Raw genomic sequence first — 20,324 nt, forward strand, 5'->3', positions numbered from 1 at the left:
ATGTAGGCAGGTTTGATGTATGGATGGATGTGTGAATGTGAGGGTGTTCAACATTTGTTTGTATTGTACTATAAAAAATTTCAATAAAAATATATGGGAAAAAAAAAAAAATAATGTGCTAATCCTAATGGCCCTGCTAAGCTGTGCTGATACGCAGTAATGCTTTTGAGATGAATTCTAATGTTAGCCTGCTAATAGGTTTACAATAACAATGCTAACAAGTATTCTTAGTTTAGTTTGTCAGCTTGCTAAGGTCTCAATAACAGAGGGCAACTATCTGGCAACTACCACATACAAAAGAAAGATGTATATTTCCCAACTGACCAGGGTTGCAGCAGGTATACAGCGCTGCACCAAAGATCTTTTCGTGATTGCTTTGACTGCTAGCAGATTGCCACGGTTGCTGATCGTTTGTCTGGAAGTCTTATCAGACTGCAAACAGTCTTTTAAATACTTCTCAGACATCGAAAAGTATAATGCAAACTGGAAATGGACAACATTTGTCTTCAAAGTCAAAGCTGAACCTTTTGAAATGTGCTGGTTGCAGTGGGGAAGTGTTGTAGAGTTAATGGCAAGCATCTGAAGACAACTTGGCATCTTCCAACTGTTGGCAACTAAGGCAATCACGATCTGTTGTTGGTGCAGCACCCTCTTCGTAAACATTTTCAGCCCAGAAGCTTTATGACCATCTGCCCAGCCAGTAGTCAGCGAGTGTTTGCAGACACGTTGGTGTCTTTTATGCAAATAATGGGTGAACACAGTAATCTGCTAGCAACCAAAGCAATCATAACATTTTTAGTGCATTTCACTAAGCAGCTGGCAGCAACCTCAAGCATCCATTCACCAACAGATTGGGGAATATACATTCTTCCTTAACATAATACAATAATATAATAAGGTTGAGCCTCTTCTGTCACTTTTTTCTCACAAAATATTTTCCTTTTTTTCTTTCAAAGTAATGGTTTAAGGATAATACAGCACTGTGGATGTTGTACAAAATATGAAGCCCTCTAAGTTAAATAGCCTTGATCTAAAACGCCCAAATCCCCTCAAGGCCTCTGTGTGACTTGACTTCTCTCTACAGATTCTTTTGTCTATAAAGAAACGTTGTGTAAGGATGACTGGGTGCCGTGGAACGGACTTTGTTACAAGTTGATGGAGCAGCCAAAGAACTTCAACGCTGCCCAGGAACAGTGTAAAGCTGAGAATGGAGTGTTAGCCAGTTTCCACACTATTGACAGCAAAGAGATGATCAGCACTAATTTCCACGGAGGTAAAACTGTCCAAGTTTCTCTTGTGTTATAAATAATTTTATAATTCATATATTAATGAGTCTTCCTAACATGTTCTCATTTTCTCTATTTATGTACAACATGCATTTTTTTATTTTATAATAGAGCCATACAGTTAGTACTGAAGTATCATGATTTACACCCTACTGCCTTATTTTTGATGAGAATGATTTCCAGGCCTATGCTTTCACTGTTCGAGTCAAATTTAAAGAAAGCCTGAAATTGAAAATGTTTGTGTGTGTTACTGTTCATCAGATGGCAAGACTTTAGATGTGTGGATCGGTCTGGTTGGTGTTGGCACAAACCCCACCGTTTTCAACTGGACGGACGGAGCACCCATCACCTTCACTTACTGGGCTCCATCACAACCGGTCCAGCCCACTTCGGATACCAGCTGTGTCTCGTACACTGGAGAGGTCTGTGTGTGTTGTACTCAAGCCTTGTGTGCACATTTGTGTATGTACTGCCAAGAGCATTACATTTGTCCTGTTTGAGGTCTTACAGAAACGCACGCTGTCTGTTTTTCCACAGTTTCATAGTTGGCGGATTGAGGATTGCACACAGATGCTGGCCTTCATGTGCCAGAGGAAAGGAGAGGTCAATGAATCAGCAGCACAGGTCGGATGTAGCTCGAAAGATGTGAGTATTCTCGCAAACAGCAGTATTTTACATTTCCTACTAAATGTGTGGTGAGATACTTCTACGCCTCCACACCAGCAATTAAATTTCATATGTTAGAAGGATGTAGAACCCATGCATATGTTTGGTGGTGTTATAACGAGAGCTTACTGTAAGGGTCAGATGATTTTTATGGCACTATGGAGTCATAAAGGAGTTGAGAAGCAGATGTCGAGCTCTATTGGCAGCTGTTGCGGATAGAAGCAAATAGATTTGTAAACTGAAAACAAAACTGTAATCCTTGATGGTGGGGGGGAAAAACACTCATGCGACTGTTGACAAGAAATCCTGTTGCAAAAAACAGCATGCATGTCATAACTTGAATCGTGAAAGAGACGTAGTTCTAGCTTGCAAAATATGACTGTTTTTAACTGACCAGGGTTGGAAGAGACATGGAAACTCCTGTTATAAAGTGAACATGACGCAAGTGTCCTTCAAGGACCGTTGCTACGTCACCATAAGAAACAGGTAATCAAAAGGGTTTTTGTTATCAGTCCAAAAGATGACCTATATTACATTTCTGTGGTTTTGCAGTTAAAGAAACTCACTCACATTTGACTGTTCTTTCCAGGTTTGAGCAGGCCTTTATTAATAGTCTGCTGCAAGAGACGGCAGGCAAGGAAACTCAGTATTTTTGGATAGGGTTGCAGGACATCAACAGCACCAGAGAGTACAAGTGGGTGAGGGCAGAGGGGTCGACGGATGTGGCAACATACACCAACTGGGGCGTGTTTGAACCAGGTACAAAGACTTGGGGCTAATGGCTAAAGTATCTGTATATAAAATGTTATAGCAGACTATAGTGTTACAACACATTGTATTTAATTGTGAACCTCTAATAGTAGTTTCTTTATACTGTGGAGGCTCAGATTTACTGATTTTTTTTATTTTTTTTCTCGACCATTTAGGTTTTTAGAAATGTGAAATTTACCAGACACACTCATATATTATACCCCTATAGCTTGGTCATTAACAAAGAGCCTGCCATGAAATGAGAAGGCTATGACGTGTGAGCCTAAAGTTTGATGAATCTGGCCTTTATAATCAAAATCCATACCTAGTGTAAATATGGCCATCCCCCTTTTTATATGTTCCGTATACGCTATTCAGAGAAATGTCTGTGCACCTCAGAATACTCGCTAACATGCAGTCAACATAATAAAAAATGATCTAGTTCTTAGCATTCCTTAAAAAGAGGTAAAAAAGAGGTAAATACAAGCCAAGATGTTTACATTTTTCCATTATTTATTTAGCAAAAACAAAGCCAAGATGCAGAAGTGGTATAAAAATCAAACCACTTTTAGCAGCAGTCACTTTGAAGTAATTATTATTTGACTTTACCAGTCTGCCATGTTGGTGAGGAGGAATTTTGGCCCATTCTTCTTGACAGCGTCGCTTCAGGCATTTGTTTATACACAGCAGTCTGAAGGTCCCACCCAGCATTTCAATCAGGTTGAGGTGTGGATTTTACCAGGGCATTGCAACATCTTGAGTCATTTCTCTTTCAGTCATTTCGTTGCAGATTTGCCTCTGTGCTTTGGATTGTTGTCCTGCTGCATTATATTATTTTGGGACAAGCTTTAGCTGTTGGACAGATGTCCTCATATTTGACTCTATATACTTTGATATGCAGAGGCGTTCACGATTGACTCAATGATTGCTAGCTACTCAGGTCCTGTGACTGCAAAACAAGCCCAAGTCATGACCCCTCCACCACCGTGCTTGCCACAGTCGGCATTCTGTTGATGTGCTATGTTTGGTTTTCACCAAACATGGTGCTTTGGATCATAGACAGATATCTTTACTTTGGACTTGTCTGTACACAGCAGATTGTTCCAGGGGTCTTGTGGCTTCTGGCTTGATTTTGGTGACTGTAAAGATAAATGATATAAATCCCTATTGGGTGGTATTGGTTACACCAAAAGATGCAGAGCTGAACTTTCTTTTACTTCTATCAGTATCTTATATGTTTGTGTGAGAATATATGTTATATATAATCATATATGTTATAATAGATGTTTAACAAATGAAGACCCAAGTAACTTAATCGACTGCTCCACCACAATATGTCATAACATCAATGAACTGGTTATCGTAACAGACACAATCTACGTAATAAATGTCACTTTTAAAGATTGAATTTCATTTTGCTTCATTTTCTTTATAGATCGGCAAGGAGGGTGTGTTGCAATTTCCACTGCAAAGCCTTTGGGTAAGTGGGAGGTGAAGAACTGCACTCTCTTCAGGGCCGGCACCATCTGTAGAAAAGACCTCATTACACCTCCTGCCCCAGAACCAGAACCAAACCTTAATGCATCGTGTCCTAATGGCTGGGTGTCCAGGCCAAACATCAAATACTGCTACAAGGTGTGTGTATGTGTGTGTCTCTTTAAACAGCACCAATAAGAGATGGCTCTTTTGTTTTGGTTTTGGTTTTTAGCAAAAGTGAAAATGGTTGTAAGTAGGAGTGGCAAAAGCACTGCACTGATTTTACATTTTGAAGTCTTTTTACAAGGCTTCAAGATCATTTCTCCTGAAAGGAAGTAATATGTAGTTTGGTTATAGCTAAACTGAGTTTTTTCACAATCTACACCATCTAAGCTGTCTTAAATTCTTCTTTCACCTTGGCAGGTGTTTCATGAAGAAAGGTTGAGCAGGAAGCGCTCCTGGGAGGAGGCCATGAGGTTCTGTCAGGCTCTAGGAGCCAATCTTCCCAGTTTCACAAACTTGGATGAAATGAGAGCCCTACACTTCATTATGAGAGAGACTATCAGGTAGGCACACAATCAACACAAGTTGTGTTTCCTGTTATAAGTAACAAAGGACTACTGTCATGCATCACTGTCACAAGAAGTGTCACATCATTTATGGAAGTCACAAGTCAAGCACAGGAACACAATACTATCTAAACTATTGTTTGTATACCAGCAGAAAGAAATGTATTTGTTTTTGTCACATTAAAGAAAAAAAACTGCCCAAATTGAATTATTAAAAAAAAAGAGCAAATGAGGTTTCAAAATTGTGAAAAATGAGCATCATTCCTCGCTCTGGATATCTCTGGGGTTGTGTCTGTTAAGATTGCTGATTGACAGCTCTCACATGAATCTCCCTGAATCATGTTCTACTAGAGGTTTCTTCCTGTTAAAAGGGAGTTGTTTCTTCCCATTGTCACCAAGTGCTTGCTCATAGACTGTCATCTACCGGTAATTCTTGCCATTTTCTCTGTGTTATTGTAGGATCTTTTGTAGGATTTCAGCTGACTGTTTTTGTGAATTGGTGCTCTATAAATAAAACTGGCTGCTGAAACCAGCAGGATAAAGCCCGGTGAGAGCTGGCTCACCAGTAATAGCGGATTGTCTGTAAATCTCATCTTAGTTAGTGAAAATTTCCAAGTGTAAAGTCATTATTAAAGAGACAGCTGTCAGCGTGGCTCTTCTCAAAAGCAGTTCTGTTCTGTATTCATAGAAAATGTATGACCAGTTGCAGGAAAAAGGCAAATCTGTATAATCAGGCCCCAACTTTTCCTAAAGAGCTCATAATACTGGATTATCCCAATAGAGCACTTAGTTCTCAGACTGCTGGCTCCCTTGCGGCTCCTTGAGTTAACGGTAGAATGGAAGGCAGAGACTTCAGCATTCACATTGCTGGGGTTTTGCCCAAACACTGTAGGGTCTTTACCCTACCTACATTATAAAATGTGTGAGCCTATATTAGCGCTATATAAATTTGAATTAACTGGCTAGTTAACCATATGGTAAATGGCCTGTATTTGTATAGCGCTTTTCTAGTCCATAAGGACCCCTTTACACAACCAGTCATCCACCCATTCACACACTGGTGATGGAAAGCTACATTGTAGCCACAGCCACCCTGGGGCGCACTGACAGAGGCGAGGCTGCCGGACACTGGCGCCACCTGGCCCACTGACCACCACCAGTAGGCAACGGGTGAAGTGTCTTGCCCAACGACACAACAACGAAAACGGCTCGAACCGTAGTAGCTCAAGTTCTATTAATAGAAACACTAATGCTAAAGTGGTGTAGCATTTATAACAGTTATATTGTTAATGGCTTGGTCATGCTGAAGAATCTGTCCTTCTATAGTTTTCTGTTTTTCTAACATGTACAATGTGTCAAACTCATGTCTGATAGTGTGATTGTTGGCAGGAGTCTTTGGAACTTTCCTGTATGAACAAATCAATATTCATTATGGCTTTAACCTTTATACACACTTCAAACAAAGAGTGTGTACGGGAGGTGGTGGGGTGTGTACCGGCAGCCTTTTCTTTATCAGACCGGCACATCTAGTCGCTTTAACGAGGAGACGACTTGTAAACATGCTGCTTCGTCTTCGTGGGAGCATACCTAAGAGTTCAAACTTGTCTCTTTGCTCACATAAACATTGAGCGCACTCGGCTCGAGCATTGAAATAAACACATACCATCTCCGGTCTCACATTTCGCACGTTGCAGTTGAGTCAGCGAGGGGGGAGAAATAAAAGCTTACGTGAAACATCAAACTGTCTTAATGTTTAATTCTAATTATTATCTTCCTACTTGAAAGAAGGCTGGTTGAGTAACACAGTGTCCTCCTCTTCTTGCAGTAATAATCGGTACTTCTGGATCGGCCTGAACAGGAGAAACCCCGCAGATCGCTCGTGGCAGTGGAGTGACGGCCGGCCCGTGAGCATCCCAGCTCTAAACACACGTACCCCAATTTTTGTAAAATCTGGTGGAGTGTTTCATATCATGTTTGTGTCTTTAATAGGTATCTCTAGATATTTCATACAGAAATTTCTACGAGGACGATGCGTACGATCGGGACTGCACTGCATTCAAGGTGGGTCGCTAAACTGAGACTTTTAATAAAGATGGAAACATTTGGCTTACACAGTCGTGTGCTTTTCAGAATCTGTAGTCTCTATCCTTTCTCTTACAAAAGCTCAGCATTAAAAGTTGTTTCATGTTGTCAGACACAAACAGCTCCTGCATGTTTTTTTTTTTCTTCTCAAACAGACAGTGAACATGATCTGTGATGTCAGAATTGTGTTGCCGATTTTTGTTCATTATTGGTGATGTTTGTGCAAAACCCATCTGTGTCCTCAGACAATGACGAACAGCTTGAAACACGTGTTTTACTATCTGCTGCACGACTTGCCTCCCATACCTTTCTACCCCAGACCCTTTCATTGTGACGCGCAGCTGGAATGGGTCTGCCAAATACCCCGAGGTGAGCTTATATCTGTGACCAATGACGTATAGTCTGTGTGTGCACCAAATAAAGGCTGGTACTGGTTTGGGAAGAGCTCAAAACACTCATTAAGCTAATTAACAGGAATTTGAAGGTCCACAAAGTGAAAGAGTCATTTGTACAGCAGTGATGTCTCCGTATAATTTAAAAACCTGATGGACTAAATCTACTTGAATTCTTTGTTTGATGTCTCAACAGGAGTGACACCGAAAACGCCAGAGTGGTACAATCCCGGTAATGCCCTCATCATCATTTGTTCAGTGTGATTGCGTCTATCATTGGCTGTAGCTCAGGTGGCAGAGCAGGTCAGCCACAAACCAGAAGGTCGGTGGTTCGATCCCAGGCTGCCTCCTGGCTGCATCCCAAATATCCTTGGGCAAGATACTAACCCCGTATTTGCCTACTGGTGGTGGTCAGAGGGCCCGGTGGCGCCAGTGTCCGGCAGCCTCGCCTCTGTCAGTGCGCCCCAGGGCAGCTGTGGCTACAACGTAGCTTGCCGTCACCAGTGGGTGAATGACTGAATGTAGTGTAAAGCGCTTTGGGGTCCTTAGGGACTGAGTAAAGCGCTATATAAATGCAGGCCATTTATCATTAGTCTGACTTTTTTTTTTTATTCAACTTTTTCTTCTTTTGTGTTGTAACGTTAGAGTTGTTTGTGTTGTTTTTCAGATGGGCATCATGACTCGTCCATCTTTGTGGATGGAGCAGAGTTTTGGTTTGTTAGTAAGCCACCGCTCAGTTTTCAGGAGGCGAGGCTCTTTTGCGATTCAGAGAACGGCACACTGGCGGCGCCAACTAGCACCGATGCTGCTATTAAAATCCAAAATGCAATATATACAGTAAGTGGCACACTATTACAAGTGGCAAACAACATCATCAGAAATGTTTGATTGAAGTTTTGATTTTATTTTGAAATATTGGACTGTTTATTTGAGACAAGCATAATAAGAGCAGCATTCTCATTTCCTTTTGCTCCTTGAGGTCCCGCATTAACATTGATGTTGAGGATGAGGTCCTGACTTTGACTGGGCCGTTGCAACACTTTGATTCTTTTCTGTTGTGGATTTGCTGCTCTGCTTTGAAGCATTGTCCAATTGTTTGACCCGTTTTGGGCCAACTGAACAAGGCTGTTAGAGACGCGGAGTCACATTTAACTCTAGAATACTTTGGTATACAGAAGAGTTCATGGTCAACTCACTGACAGAAAGGGGCCCAAGTAATTCAGCCCTCCACCACCGTGCTTGACAGTTGGTGTGTTTATGGTGCTGTGGTTGTTTTTGACCAGATGTGAATTCTGGCTCTTCTCTCCAAAGGTCATTTCCCCCAGATGTCTTGTGGTTTGTTCAGATGCAGCTTTGCAGTCTTAAACTGTATTTCCATGTTCTGCCAGCACCTGGTTGCTACTTACACTCTTAAATGCTATAGAGACAGTAAGGTGGTACTTAGTTCTTCTTCATTTTAAGCAGATATCGGTATGAATCAGCAAGTTTTGTCAGGCAGGGAAAAAATTAGTGCTGGAAGTTTCCTGATTCTAGTTATTTCATCCAGTCAAGCTTGAGTAGGCTTCAACTGCACATAAATTGTCTATGCAGAGAACTAAAGAAGGATCACATTTGCTGAAATACAACCTTGAAACCTCTGTTTTTGTTTCTTGCTTTGTTAAGATTTTTCATAATCATCATTTATAAAAATCTAACTAATAATAAATGGGCAGCTAACAATGAAGAAGTCTGATCACAAGAGGAATTCTTCCCACTATATTCAGGTTGTGAAAAGCTGTAAATGGATAACAATATGAATGACAAATCTTCCAGTGCTAAAACGGCAAAAAAGAAAATGACTCATTTATGGAGCACAATATACGGTTAGCTACTCACAATTAAACAGCAGTTTCAACACTTTTTTTTATTTATTTAGAGAAAAAGGGGGCATAAGTCCTATTAACCTGTAACAACTGTGATACTTGCTTCTAATAAAAGATATGTGTCAACATCATACTTCTTAGATACATACTTACTAAACACAGTAAGGAATATAAGTCACCTCAGACGTTGATACCACCAATTTCAATTGTGTGACACTTAAACCTGCATGTTTTAAACAGATATCGGATTCCAACAAGCAAAGCTGGTGGATTGATATGAGCCAGCCTGGACGCATATTCCCTATGACGTAAGCCAGTCTCACACACACCTTTTTGAACTTGTATAGATGTGGTAAAATGTGATACTGAGCTTCATTGAAATTCTGTTTGGTTTAGGTACAACTCTATTTTCCATAACCATTTATTTCCCCTGGGTAACTGCACCTACATCACTCCTGAAAGTGTCTTTCCCGGTGAGTAAACACCAGAGAGTTTGTGTAAGGCTGAGAATGATTAAGGTTTTAAATTTGTTGTGAGAACCTCTACGCTCATATTGTGCTGAGGAGCAAAGAGCAGTCATATCAAATATTTACCTGCTAAAAGTTAAATAACTATTGTGTTAAAAAAAAAATCACTTTGCTTTTAGTGCAATGAAATCATTGACTTTTTTTTTTCCCAATTAAAAACAGTGAAAACCCGTTTCAGCCAAATTACATAGTGCACGAGTGACTTCTTGCTTATTCTCTCCTTACACAGAGCTGTGGGGTACCCTTACAGTCACTACTTCTAACACTTATACACACATTTACTGTCCTATTTAAACTTGCAGACTCTGATCAGTGCTCACGGAGGTTACCGTTTGTGTGTGAAAGAGTGAACACGACATTAGTGGAGAAAAAACCCCTGGAGCCTCAGCCTGGAGGACTGCCCTGTGGGAAGGAATCTATCCCCTTCAGAAATAAAGTCTGACACATTTATTACATACATATTACATTCTTGTCATTTTTTACAAGTCCTAAGTGATTAAAAATCAGGAAGCAATGATAGTTGATAGAAGAAAGTCAAATCAAATTTACTACTGCAGTTTCATAGAGAGGATTTTAATTATATGTTTTAATGTTAATGCTTCGTTTAATGCTTGAGTGATAGAACATTGGTTGTAAAATTATTTCTGATAATGTGGCTTTTTTGCCATCAGTCGCGTATTTTATTTATAGATTAGTAACCCCGTGCCTGAGTTGCACTAATGGCATTTTCTGCTGTAGTGATTATGATGCTGGTGTCTTTTTGCAGTGCTACACGCTGATGAAGAATTCAAAACCTTTTAACTTCAAGGGTGCCAACGAGGAATGCCAGACAGTAAAGGGAACCTTGGTCACCATCTCCGATCAGATTGAGCAAGGTGAGAACGTTAACATGCTTCTCATGACGAGCTGAAATATATTTGTTTGACAGAGTTTTGTAGTTTATGAAAAGCGTGACAGAAGTCCCCAAGAGTGTAAATGTGAAACTCCTCGGTGCAAAATATTATACAATTCATATGTGTAACAAATGTGTGTTTCAGATTTCATCAACACCCTCCTGATGGACACAAAAGACATGGACAAAACATGGATTGGTATGAAAATCCAGAACAGTGAAGCTTCATGGATTGACAGTTCTACAGTGAACTACATAAATTTTAACCCTCTGCTTCTGGGCATGCACAAGGTCGTGGCTTTTCATGTAAGTAAATTGCTTCAGCTGATATCTCTTTTAGGCGCGCCACATATTTGACAGACGCCTGTATTTGTACAGTTATGAACCATGACTGCATTATCGTAATACACCCAAATCTCCAACTACCTTATTTTCCGGACTACAAAGCGCGCCCGAATATTAGCCGCACAAGCTAAAATCAGGGGAAAATCCTGTTTTGTACATACATTAGCCGCACCTGACTAAAAGCCGCAGGTGTTTCAATGTTGACTTATATGTAAGAGAATATGCACAAAGGGAATTGTCAGGAAAGAGATGGCTGTTTGGAGACACACCCCTTTTATTAATATTTTGAAAAACAAGTTATGGGTACATATTTGCAAATGAGTAACAAATGTGGTACATAACAGTAACCTACAGCACACCAGAAAAATAGATTCGGCCTACCTTTTAGGCTGAGGTGCAGTGACACGGCTTTAACAAGAAGAAAAGTCAGTCATTCACCATCTTTCTCTTCTTCCTGCGCTCTAAAACCACCAAAGTCCTCTTCTCCAGCATCGGATACGAACAGGCTCAGGATGGCTTCGTCATCCACTCTCAGCTTTCCTCCTTTGTTGTCACTTTCAAAACCAAAGAAATCCTCGTTGTCAGTGTCGGAGTCGAACACCCTCAGAAGGGCCGTGGCGGTGTCCTCCTCTCCATCATGCAGCAGTCCAGCCCTTCGAAATCCGTTGGTGATCGTGGATGTTTTCACACTTTTCCACGCTGTCAGAATCCACGGGTGGAGTTGCTTTTCGCAAGTTTATCGCCGCTCGTCATCCACGCCTCCCGCTGAACGCGTAGCGCTACTTTGAAGTTTGTTTTTCGCACTACTTCGTACGGCACTACGTTGCCTGGCGGACGGACATGTGACCAACATACCACTCTTGAACCCCGATACTGTGTGTCTGATCACATGCCCTTCCACCAGGCAACGTAGTGCCGTACAACAGCGGAACAAACAAAACAAATCGTCTTACGATATCACAAAAATCCTGGACAATCCATAGAAAAGCCGCAGCTGACTAAAAGCCGCAGGGTTCAAAGCTTGTGCAAAAAGTAGCGGCTTATAGCCCGACAATTACGGTAATTATTTTAATGCAAACTTCAGATGAATTATTTGCTTTGTGTCTCTTGATAGCCATGGGATCTGGAGAGTTTGGATTTGTGCGTGTTCATGCTCCATAATGGCAAGTCTGACATGCTGGGTACCTGGGACTACACCAGCTGCACAAAGATGCTAAATGTGGCTGTTTGCCAACACTATGCAGGTGAATCTCTACTCCTGTCACTTTATTATCCAAATCTCATCCAAAACATGCATGTTTATCCTGAGATTTAATTTTATGAGTGCTTAACTCGTGAACTTTGATGTACCTGATGTGATAAATCCTGATAAATGAGCAGCAAAAACTGCAGTAGGGCTCTTTTTAGAATAGTAGTGTAGGGGTTAATGTTATTAACTGAGACATCCATGGAGCCAAAAAAAAAAAAAAAAAAAAAAGCGTGGACCTTCCTTGCATGTCGTTTCCCATCGCTCTCGCCTATAATTTCCTCTCGTATCTCTACAGCAATCTCTCCATTAAAAGACAAAGTGCAAAGCAGATACATTTCTGTGTCACAAAGGCACAGAGAATCAGGTCTCTTGCAGCCCTGTCATGAGATGATAAAAGACATGTATTATTTCTCATTTCAGATAAGCTAGAGGAGCCACAGGTCCCCATGAAGCCTTTCGTTGTCAATAACCACACCGTGCTGCTGCTCGTCAAAAATCTCACCTGGTTTGAGGCTTTAGAGGAGTGCAAAAAAAACGACATGGACCTGGCAAGCGTGGCTGATACCTACATGCAATCCGTCCTCAACGTGCACGTGAGCCGTGCAAAAACACCCATGTGGATTGGACTCTTTAGCGAAGACGTAAGTGGACCAAAAGGGATTTCTGTTTGAACTCATCACTTGTACAGTCCTTAAAATGATTTCCCGTCTCTTTTGCACTCAGGACGGGAACCACTACCACTGGACTGACCAAAGTCACACTGTGTTCAGTCGCTGGTCTTCTGATGTCACTAGTGGCCAATGCGTTTACCTGGACACCGATGGCTTCTGGAAAGCCACTGAGTGTCTGGACAGTCTAGGAGGCGCTGTCTGCCACAAACCAAGCAGTAAGTGAGGATATAGTAATGGCTGCACATCAGTGCAAGGTCCAAAAAAACATAGATTAGCGAGTTTGGTGTGGAAGAACTTGACTGAAATGCACAGAATCCCAACTTAAATGTGACAGGACACCTTTGGGATGAATTAGAGTGGAGACTGTGAGCCAGGCCTTGTTGTACAACATCAGTATCTGAACTCACAAATGCACTCAGGAAATAATGGTCACAAATTCCCATAAAATGTTCTGGAAAGCCCACAAGACCTGAAGCTGTTATAGCTGCAAAGTGTGGGCTGACAGTATATTAAACACTATGGATTAAGGATGGGATGTCACTCAAATTCATATGCATGTGAAGGCAGATGAGCGAACACTTGAGCGATATAGTGTAGCTTCTAGACATTAATATAAAAATAATTTGTTCCTGATTTCTTTGGCTGCAAAGCAGTTTCTTCCTAATTTCTCTAGAAACGATAATTATCCTTTATCATCCTTTGCTTTTTAATCTCGTGGTATCAAAGCTTTTATCTATTTTTCTTGTAAGGCATCGTTACGCCATTTGTTTTTTGTCTTTGGTTTTTTTACAGAGCACAAAATCCCCACACATAAGGATGTTTTAGTGAAGTGCCCCCATAAAAAAAATGGTCCAAACTGGATCCCCTGGAAGAATAACTGCTACTCATTTCAGCTGGTTGGCTCCAGATGGGAGTCTTATAACCAAGGACGTATTGAGAATACCTGCAAAAATCTTCGTAAGAATTTGATAATATTAGTCACACGGCATTCTTCAGCATGGCTAAAGTTACTAATGATGGTGTGTGTATATGTTTCAGATGCAGATGCAGACATCCTGACTATCCGAAATACACAAGAGAACGAGTTTATAAAGAGCCAGCTGCTGCCCTTTGAGTCATTGGTCCAGTTTGTATGGCTGGGACTGTTCAAGGATAACAATGGTGGGTATGAGTACCTGTGTTTAGTAGATGTTTTATTTTTGGTTGTCTTGTTACCAAAGCTCTTGGGAATTGACCCTTCTTTTTCTCCTCTAAGACAAATGGGTCAGTCACACCAGGGCAAAGTAAAAAAACAGGAACATCTTTGTGACTAGAAAAAATTGGAGGTGGCCCAATCATTGGATTGAAATGTTTTTTGCATTTGGTGACTGATTACAAGTAGATGCAGCAATGAGCTGGTTGCCCACACATTGAGCTTGCCACACTCTCTCTGAGAGATCATTTTTGATCGCAAGTTGATTATGCAGGTCGCCCAGGAAGAAGCAATGTGTCCAAATAATCGTGGCCCAACTTGGTCCGACTGGATTCTTTCTCAGACATATTGGTGAAGGTTTTTAATAACTGCCATCTAATTTATACACACAAATAGATTAGCAACATGCTGCAATCAATCCGAGTCAGTCCGCCCCAGTGAGAGCGATTTATTTACAATGTGACTCTTTACAATAGGGCACCAGAATCAGCGGTTGTATTGTGGTTAAATTCCAATATAACGGCAAGGTTACTGAGTCTCTAGGTCATTTTGCAGTTACATCACCATTCTTTATCAATCAGTAACAATTGTAAAAATCCGATCCTGTGATAGCAGCAGGCTAATGTTACCTTGCCCCGTGTTTTACATACTATACAGACACTGACAGTAGGTCCTATTGTGTTTGTGTATGTGCCAGAGCTAATAGTGATTATCTTTTGCCATAGATAACCAGACAAGGTGGTATGATGGCACAAATGTGCAATATTCCAACTGGGCGAAAGGCCGACCTAATTTAGAAAACCCATTCTTAGCCGGTCTCACGACTGATGGCACATGGATTCTCGTCACAAAGAAAGAGCTACACCCCGTGTTCAAGCAGAGGACAATTGTGAGCTGCAAGCTGGATTATGGTATAGTAAACATCTACATTTTAATAGTATTTGCCTGTTTCTGTTCTCATGACTAAAAATTCATGATGCTAAAAATAACACTTTATGTGTTTAATCCTTCTCCCCTAAGAACCCAAGAAAGAATACAACCAGTCAGCCAAGGATTTTCAGCAGTATGGTAACTTAACATACAGGGTTGTTACCCAAAAGTTGAATTGGTCTCAGGCTGTAGTCGAATGTGATAAGCTTGGAGGCCACCTGGCAAGCATCCATGACGTGGAGCACAACGCACACCTGAGGCTCATTTCCAAGATGGATGGCTTCCCACTCTGGATTGGCCTGTCAAACTATGCTGTAAGAACTTTTGGCAGCCAGAAACTGAGCAAAAATATTCACTTCATCATAGTAGATCCAAACTCATCTCGTTTGCACTTCACCCATTTGTTTTTACCTCTTAATAACATCCTGACATCCACAATGCTTTGTTTCTGTGTGCAGGTCAGTGGCTCAGCCTATGAATGGTCTGATGGAACAAAATTTGACTACCATCCCACCATCTCTGACTCCCAAGACACACCGAAAACCAACTGTGTTTATATAAACCCTGCTGGAGACTGGAAAAGGACCAGCTGCAAATCTATGATCGATGGCGCCATCTGTTACACCACCAATATTACCTCTTCTAGCCAAAGTGAGACACTAACTTTCATAGAAAAAAATGGTACTTCTTTGGTTAAGTATGAAACAGAGCTTGTCTATAATCCAACAGTACTGAATGGTTTACAGTAGTGAAAACACTCAGCTTTGAATCTTTTTTGGCTTTGGGTGAAACTGTACATTGTAAAAGCAGGATATCTACCTGTGATTTAGTTCATTTTGGTTAGTCATTAACCATTGTCTATCCTCTATTCTCCGTTTTTGTAATCAGGAGCCAAACTACAAGATGGCCCAGAAACTAATCATTGCCCTCAGGTCGATGGTAAGTCCAAGTGGGTTCAGCACGAGGATCACTGTTACGCCTTTGACATGAGCTTCTACAACTACAGACTCTACAGCATGGAACAGGCCAAGGCTCTCTGCCGGGAGATGGGTGAGTTGTTGTTTTCTGTGTAAAGAAACCCAAAAAGTCGAGCTGAGCTGAGAAGGTATTAGTGGAAAAGAAGCTTTAGACATTGAGGATTTTGGGGGGGAACTGTAGATGATGTCGCGAAATCGATCATTGTAGAGCAGTGTCACAAACCACGGAGGCCCCAGAAAAAGTGCAGTCAAACGTTGAGTTTATTAACAGCCCAGAGAAAACATCAACATATGTCTTCTGACCAAAATACATGTTGTGGACACTTATAAAGCAGTGGGGTACACGCCCATATGTAAGCATATATGTAAGCATTTAAACACTGCAGAGAGTAGAATTAACAGTAACAGTATTGTAGAAATTCATTTCACCAAAGCAATAACGTGGCGCACAGTGTGACGCATGCACCAGTTTATTGTATTTCCAGACTTGCTTTCGGCACAATTTACAGTGCGCGCTACTCTGTTTTTTGTCAGACTTGAAATAGCCGAAATACCGTCACACTACGGAACTTCTATGGCTCTTCCGTTCGACAATCTCTCCGGCGTTGGAACCATCATCTGTTTTCTCTTCGGTCACGCTCGGTTGATTTTTCTAGTCGGCACACTCATTTCCTCCATTACCCGCTGGCTGCTTCCCAAACAAACACACGTGCGGCTTGGCACTTGTGCTGTACGTAACAAGTCACGCTACGTGACGCTGCGGCTGTGATTGGTTCGGCTCTGCGCTACTTAATTTGGATTGGCTGACCTTTTTTTTTTTTTTTTTTTTTTCTTGAGGACAAGAGCGGCGAGGTCTATCGCGATAGCTTAATTTCTCTATCGAGTCAAAGTTATATCGCGATACATATCGTTATCGTTCTATCGCCCAGCTCTACGAGACAGGGGAGCAGGCGAGTCTTCATATACCCCTATTTCGTGCACCCTGCCTGAGGTGGGGGGGGGGGTTGGATCCCAGATCTTTGCCAGTGCGCGCATATATGTATATATATATATATATATATATATATATATATATATATATATATATATATATATATATATATATATATATATATATATATTGACTTGCCTTTGACGGTGCATTATAATAAAATATACATAAGTTCATACATAATATAGAATCATAACAAAGCACATGTACACACATCACAAACAGCTGTTTAAAACACAAAGTATGCCCCATTCAGGGTGAGCCTTGGCAGCATTACATTTAAATTAATGATCAATACTGCAACAACAAAAACAAAAGTCTAATCAAAATTGTCCTCCTGGGGTCTGTCTGGTAGAATATTCATGTCTATCTTCTCTGATATTTTTATACAAAATAAAATTTGAATTTTTTGTGTGAACTGCGGCTTCTCTTTACTGACAGATTCTCATCTACTAACCATCGAAACCAAAGACGAAAATGATTTTCTGGCCAACTACATCACTGAGCACCCTCTCATCACCAATCAAGTGTGGCTCGGCATAGATCTTGATACTCAAGGTAAGAATCGCAATTTAAAAATAAAAGCTGGACAGTAATATGACATTAATTCATTCTTTTTTTCATTTTTGTTTGTCCTCTTAGGTAAGCCTGTATCCTCGCAGGATGGCTCCCATCTGGATTTCTCTAACTGGTCATCTACAGCCGGAACCGGGAAGAAGTCTGGGTCCCAGTGTGCCGTCATGGTGGCAGGCAATGGTGGAAACTGGAATCTGGTCCCCTGCGAGAGTAGCTACAGTCGTGTTGTTTGCAAAACGAAAGCAAGTGAGTATCACAACAGGTGTCGAGACAAACCCTAACACTTTGTGGGAATTTGTTTTGCTGCTGACTGAAGGATGAGAGCATTCCTCTGTTATTTGCATGATAAACACAGAAAGTACGGCGACTTTTTCACTTTTTCTTCGTTTTATTTTGCTGTAAAATTAATTCACACTAAAAAACCTGTAATAACAGGAGGTTTTAGTTGAAACATTTTTTGAACTTAGTTTGTGTCTAACACGCTGCCTCTTGGACTTGGGCTGATGATGTGCTAACGTTTGTTCCTCAGAGTCTGCAGGCTCCCCGGTGGCACTGGGCTTCTTCATCGTGGCGCTCATCGCTCTCATTTTAGCCCTCGGCTTTGTCATCTACAAGAAAAAACGAGCCCACTTCCCTTCTACCGTCCGCTACGAGAGGACCTTAGACGATATGGACACCACCAGTATAATTGATGCAGACTGAGCCTGCTTCAAGTTTTCAGCCTCAGGAAGTATTGATATGTCTGCCACAAGTGATTTTTTTTTAATGTAATCTCCCCCCTCCTCTTTTTTAAATTATTTATTTATCTTTCTCAAGCCAATTTTTTTCCGTGTGAAGTTGTAAATATTGTTTGAGATTTGTGAATATCTCCCAATCAGTTTCTTAATTTGGGTTCACATTGTGTTTAATAAGAGCAGCACTGTATACTTAATTTTAATGGGTGGGCTTATTCTTCTTGGTCTTTTTTAAATTTTTTATTTCAATTATAAAAATGGGATTTTCAGATGCTTTACAAACATATGCAACCTGCAGCCTTAACAGCTAAAATTGCACTGATGCATGAGTGACTTCAAACATTCACAAAAGTGCTTTTAACCAATAATCTACTGTTTGATTTACGTGTGTGTGTGTGGGAGGGGAGGGGGTGTCAGTATATGAATATGATTTTTAAAAGCACGGGTCATCTGAAAATACAGTAACAACCTGTTTTCTTTCAAGCGTTTTTGTATCTAGATGGATTGTATTTCAGATAACACTGCCACGTCCCCTGTACTTTTGTCTTCAAGCAAAACAGGGAAACTAAAGGCTGTGGATCTTGAATCTTTTTTTTTGGGGGGGGGTTTGTTTTATGCCAACTGCAACTCAGCTGTATTGAAAGCTGATTGGTTTGACAAATTAACACTGTGGCCTAAGAAAATACATGTGTATTTTAGTTTGACTGCACTTTAAAATAACATTTTTTAGCGTTTTGTTTTTAACTTTAAAACGCAGTCAAACATGATCTAGTTTAATTTTAACAAAACTTAACAGATTGTTATAAACATGTATTCATGTCTAACAATGGTTTTATTAGTGTAAGGGCAAAAAGGAATTTGAAAAAAAAAATCTTAATCCTACTGATAAGCTTTGAAGGATACTCTCCTATCTTAAGACTCATTTAATTTAATTATATTTAATATAGCTCTGACTATACTATATACTTGACTACTGACCAAGAACGCACTTTAATACCTTGTGGAGAAGCGGCTCCCAAATTCAAGCACAGTGAGTTTTGGAAAGAGTTTTTTTTTTTTTTTTTTTATGTTTGCAATTGAGATTGCACTGCTGTTTCTTGTAAATGCTCTGTAAATAAGTGATGTGTTTATTACTGAGAATGAACCAAAGATGCTCTGACTCATTTTGAATGTTAAAAGCCAGAAGAACTGCTTCCGTGTGGCTTGTTAACCTCTCTTTATATCAAACTGCAGACCAAATGGTTTTTTTGCTCTGTTTACTTTCATGTCATTGCTGCTCAAACTTATCAGCTCAAATCAGGTATGCTTCCAATAAAATGCACCGCTTTCAATGGCTTTTATTTTTCAGTTACCATTGTGGCCACTACCATTAGTTTATTTATACTTCAAACACACAAAATACAGAGGAAGGGACGTATCATCACAAGAAGACAACACATGAAACCATACACTGTCCTTCCAGTCATCGCTCATGCATTCATCAGGCAGACTAAACATAAACATGGCCATTGCTACAAAACAAAGATCTCTCCATACCTTGTGACATGTCCTCCAAATAAAGACGTAGATTTGTGCCCTTTTCTAAAATAATTATCCGGTCTTCCCAATCATCTGAGAGATCTTTTTAAATGCTATAGCTTGTGTCATCTCCGCCAACAGTTCTTGATTAGTCTGGAACAGTATGGGATAAAAATCCCTACATCACCACAAATCATTTAAATAATTTCAAATACAGCACTGTGGAAAAGTCTTGAATCACCCCTCAAGATCTAAAGAATCAACAATGCCAAGGTGTGGCTGATTTTGATATCTCCAATTCAGTATCCAATTCAATAAATAAATGTGATTTTTTTTTTTTTTAAGGGTCAGTCTTCTCTTTTGTTCTTAATTTATAGTGATGAGAAACAGGCAGAAAAGTAAACGGTTGGGCCAGAACCTCATGTCACAGTGAGCTTTAAACATGTAGTTATGAATTATGGCCAAAAGATCTTTTTAAAATAAAACACTTGGAAAGTCAAAGCATGCTGCCATTTGTCACTAAATTCCCAAACATGGCAGATATGAAAACACTCATTTAAGGGTGATCCCATACGAGCAGTGTGTGCAGTTGTATGCTGCAATTTACCACTAGCTGTGATAACAGAGAAGCTTTGCTGT

At 40.5% G+C, this 20,324-nt stretch overlaps 1 protein-coding gene across 1 annotated transcript in view; it reads left to right on the forward strand.

The window, feature by feature from the left end:
• The window catches only part of ly75 (lymphocyte antigen 75), a 32,784-nt gene extending 13,266 nt beyond the window's left edge, over positions 1–19,518 (forward strand). Inside the window, exons 7-35 of the mRNA XM_026164751.1 lie at positions 1,085–1,273; positions 1,548–1,708; positions 1,824–1,931; positions 2,350–2,438; positions 2,542–2,711; positions 4,138–4,337; positions 4,602–4,744; positions 6,573–6,651; positions 6,737–6,808; positions 7,075–7,198; positions 7,418–7,453; positions 7,889–8,058; positions 9,324–9,391; positions 9,480–9,556; positions 9,913–10,046; positions 10,377–10,485; positions 10,648–10,808; positions 11,962–12,091; positions 12,517–12,737; positions 12,820–12,982; positions 13,560–13,724; positions 13,806–13,928; positions 14,685–14,870; positions 14,980–15,203; positions 15,348–15,540; positions 15,778–15,939; positions 17,299–17,415; positions 17,500–17,679; positions 17,963–19,518. Coding sequence (XP_026020536.1) covers positions 1,085–1,273; positions 1,548–1,708; positions 1,824–1,931; positions 2,350–2,438; positions 2,542–2,711; positions 4,138–4,337; positions 4,602–4,744; positions 6,573–6,651; positions 6,737–6,808; positions 7,075–7,198; positions 7,418–7,453; positions 7,889–8,058; positions 9,324–9,391; positions 9,480–9,556; positions 9,913–10,046; positions 10,377–10,485; positions 10,648–10,808; positions 11,962–12,091; positions 12,517–12,737; positions 12,820–12,982; positions 13,560–13,724; positions 13,806–13,928; positions 14,685–14,870; positions 14,980–15,203; positions 15,348–15,540; positions 15,778–15,939; positions 17,299–17,415; positions 17,500–17,679; positions 17,963–18,135 — 4,127 coding nt within the window. The 3' untranslated portion in view covers positions 18,136–19,518. The remainder of the gene's footprint in view (positions 1–1,084; positions 1,274–1,547; positions 1,709–1,823; positions 1,932–2,349; positions 2,439–2,541; positions 2,712–4,137; positions 4,338–4,601; positions 4,745–6,572; positions 6,652–6,736; positions 6,809–7,074; positions 7,199–7,417; positions 7,454–7,888; positions 8,059–9,323; positions 9,392–9,479; positions 9,557–9,912; positions 10,047–10,376; positions 10,486–10,647; positions 10,809–11,961; positions 12,092–12,516; positions 12,738–12,819; positions 12,983–13,559; positions 13,725–13,805; positions 13,929–14,684; positions 14,871–14,979; positions 15,204–15,347; positions 15,541–15,777; positions 15,940–17,298; positions 17,416–17,499; positions 17,680–17,962) is intronic.
• Positions 19,519–20,324: the final 806 nt, after the last annotated feature.

The sequence above is a fragment of the Astatotilapia calliptera genome, chromosome 1, assembly GCF_900246225.1.
Source record: "Astatotilapia calliptera chromosome 1, fAstCal1.2, whole genome shotgun sequence".
Taxonomy (NCBI): Eukaryota; Metazoa; Chordata; class Actinopteri; order Cichliformes; family Cichlidae; genus Astatotilapia; species Astatotilapia calliptera.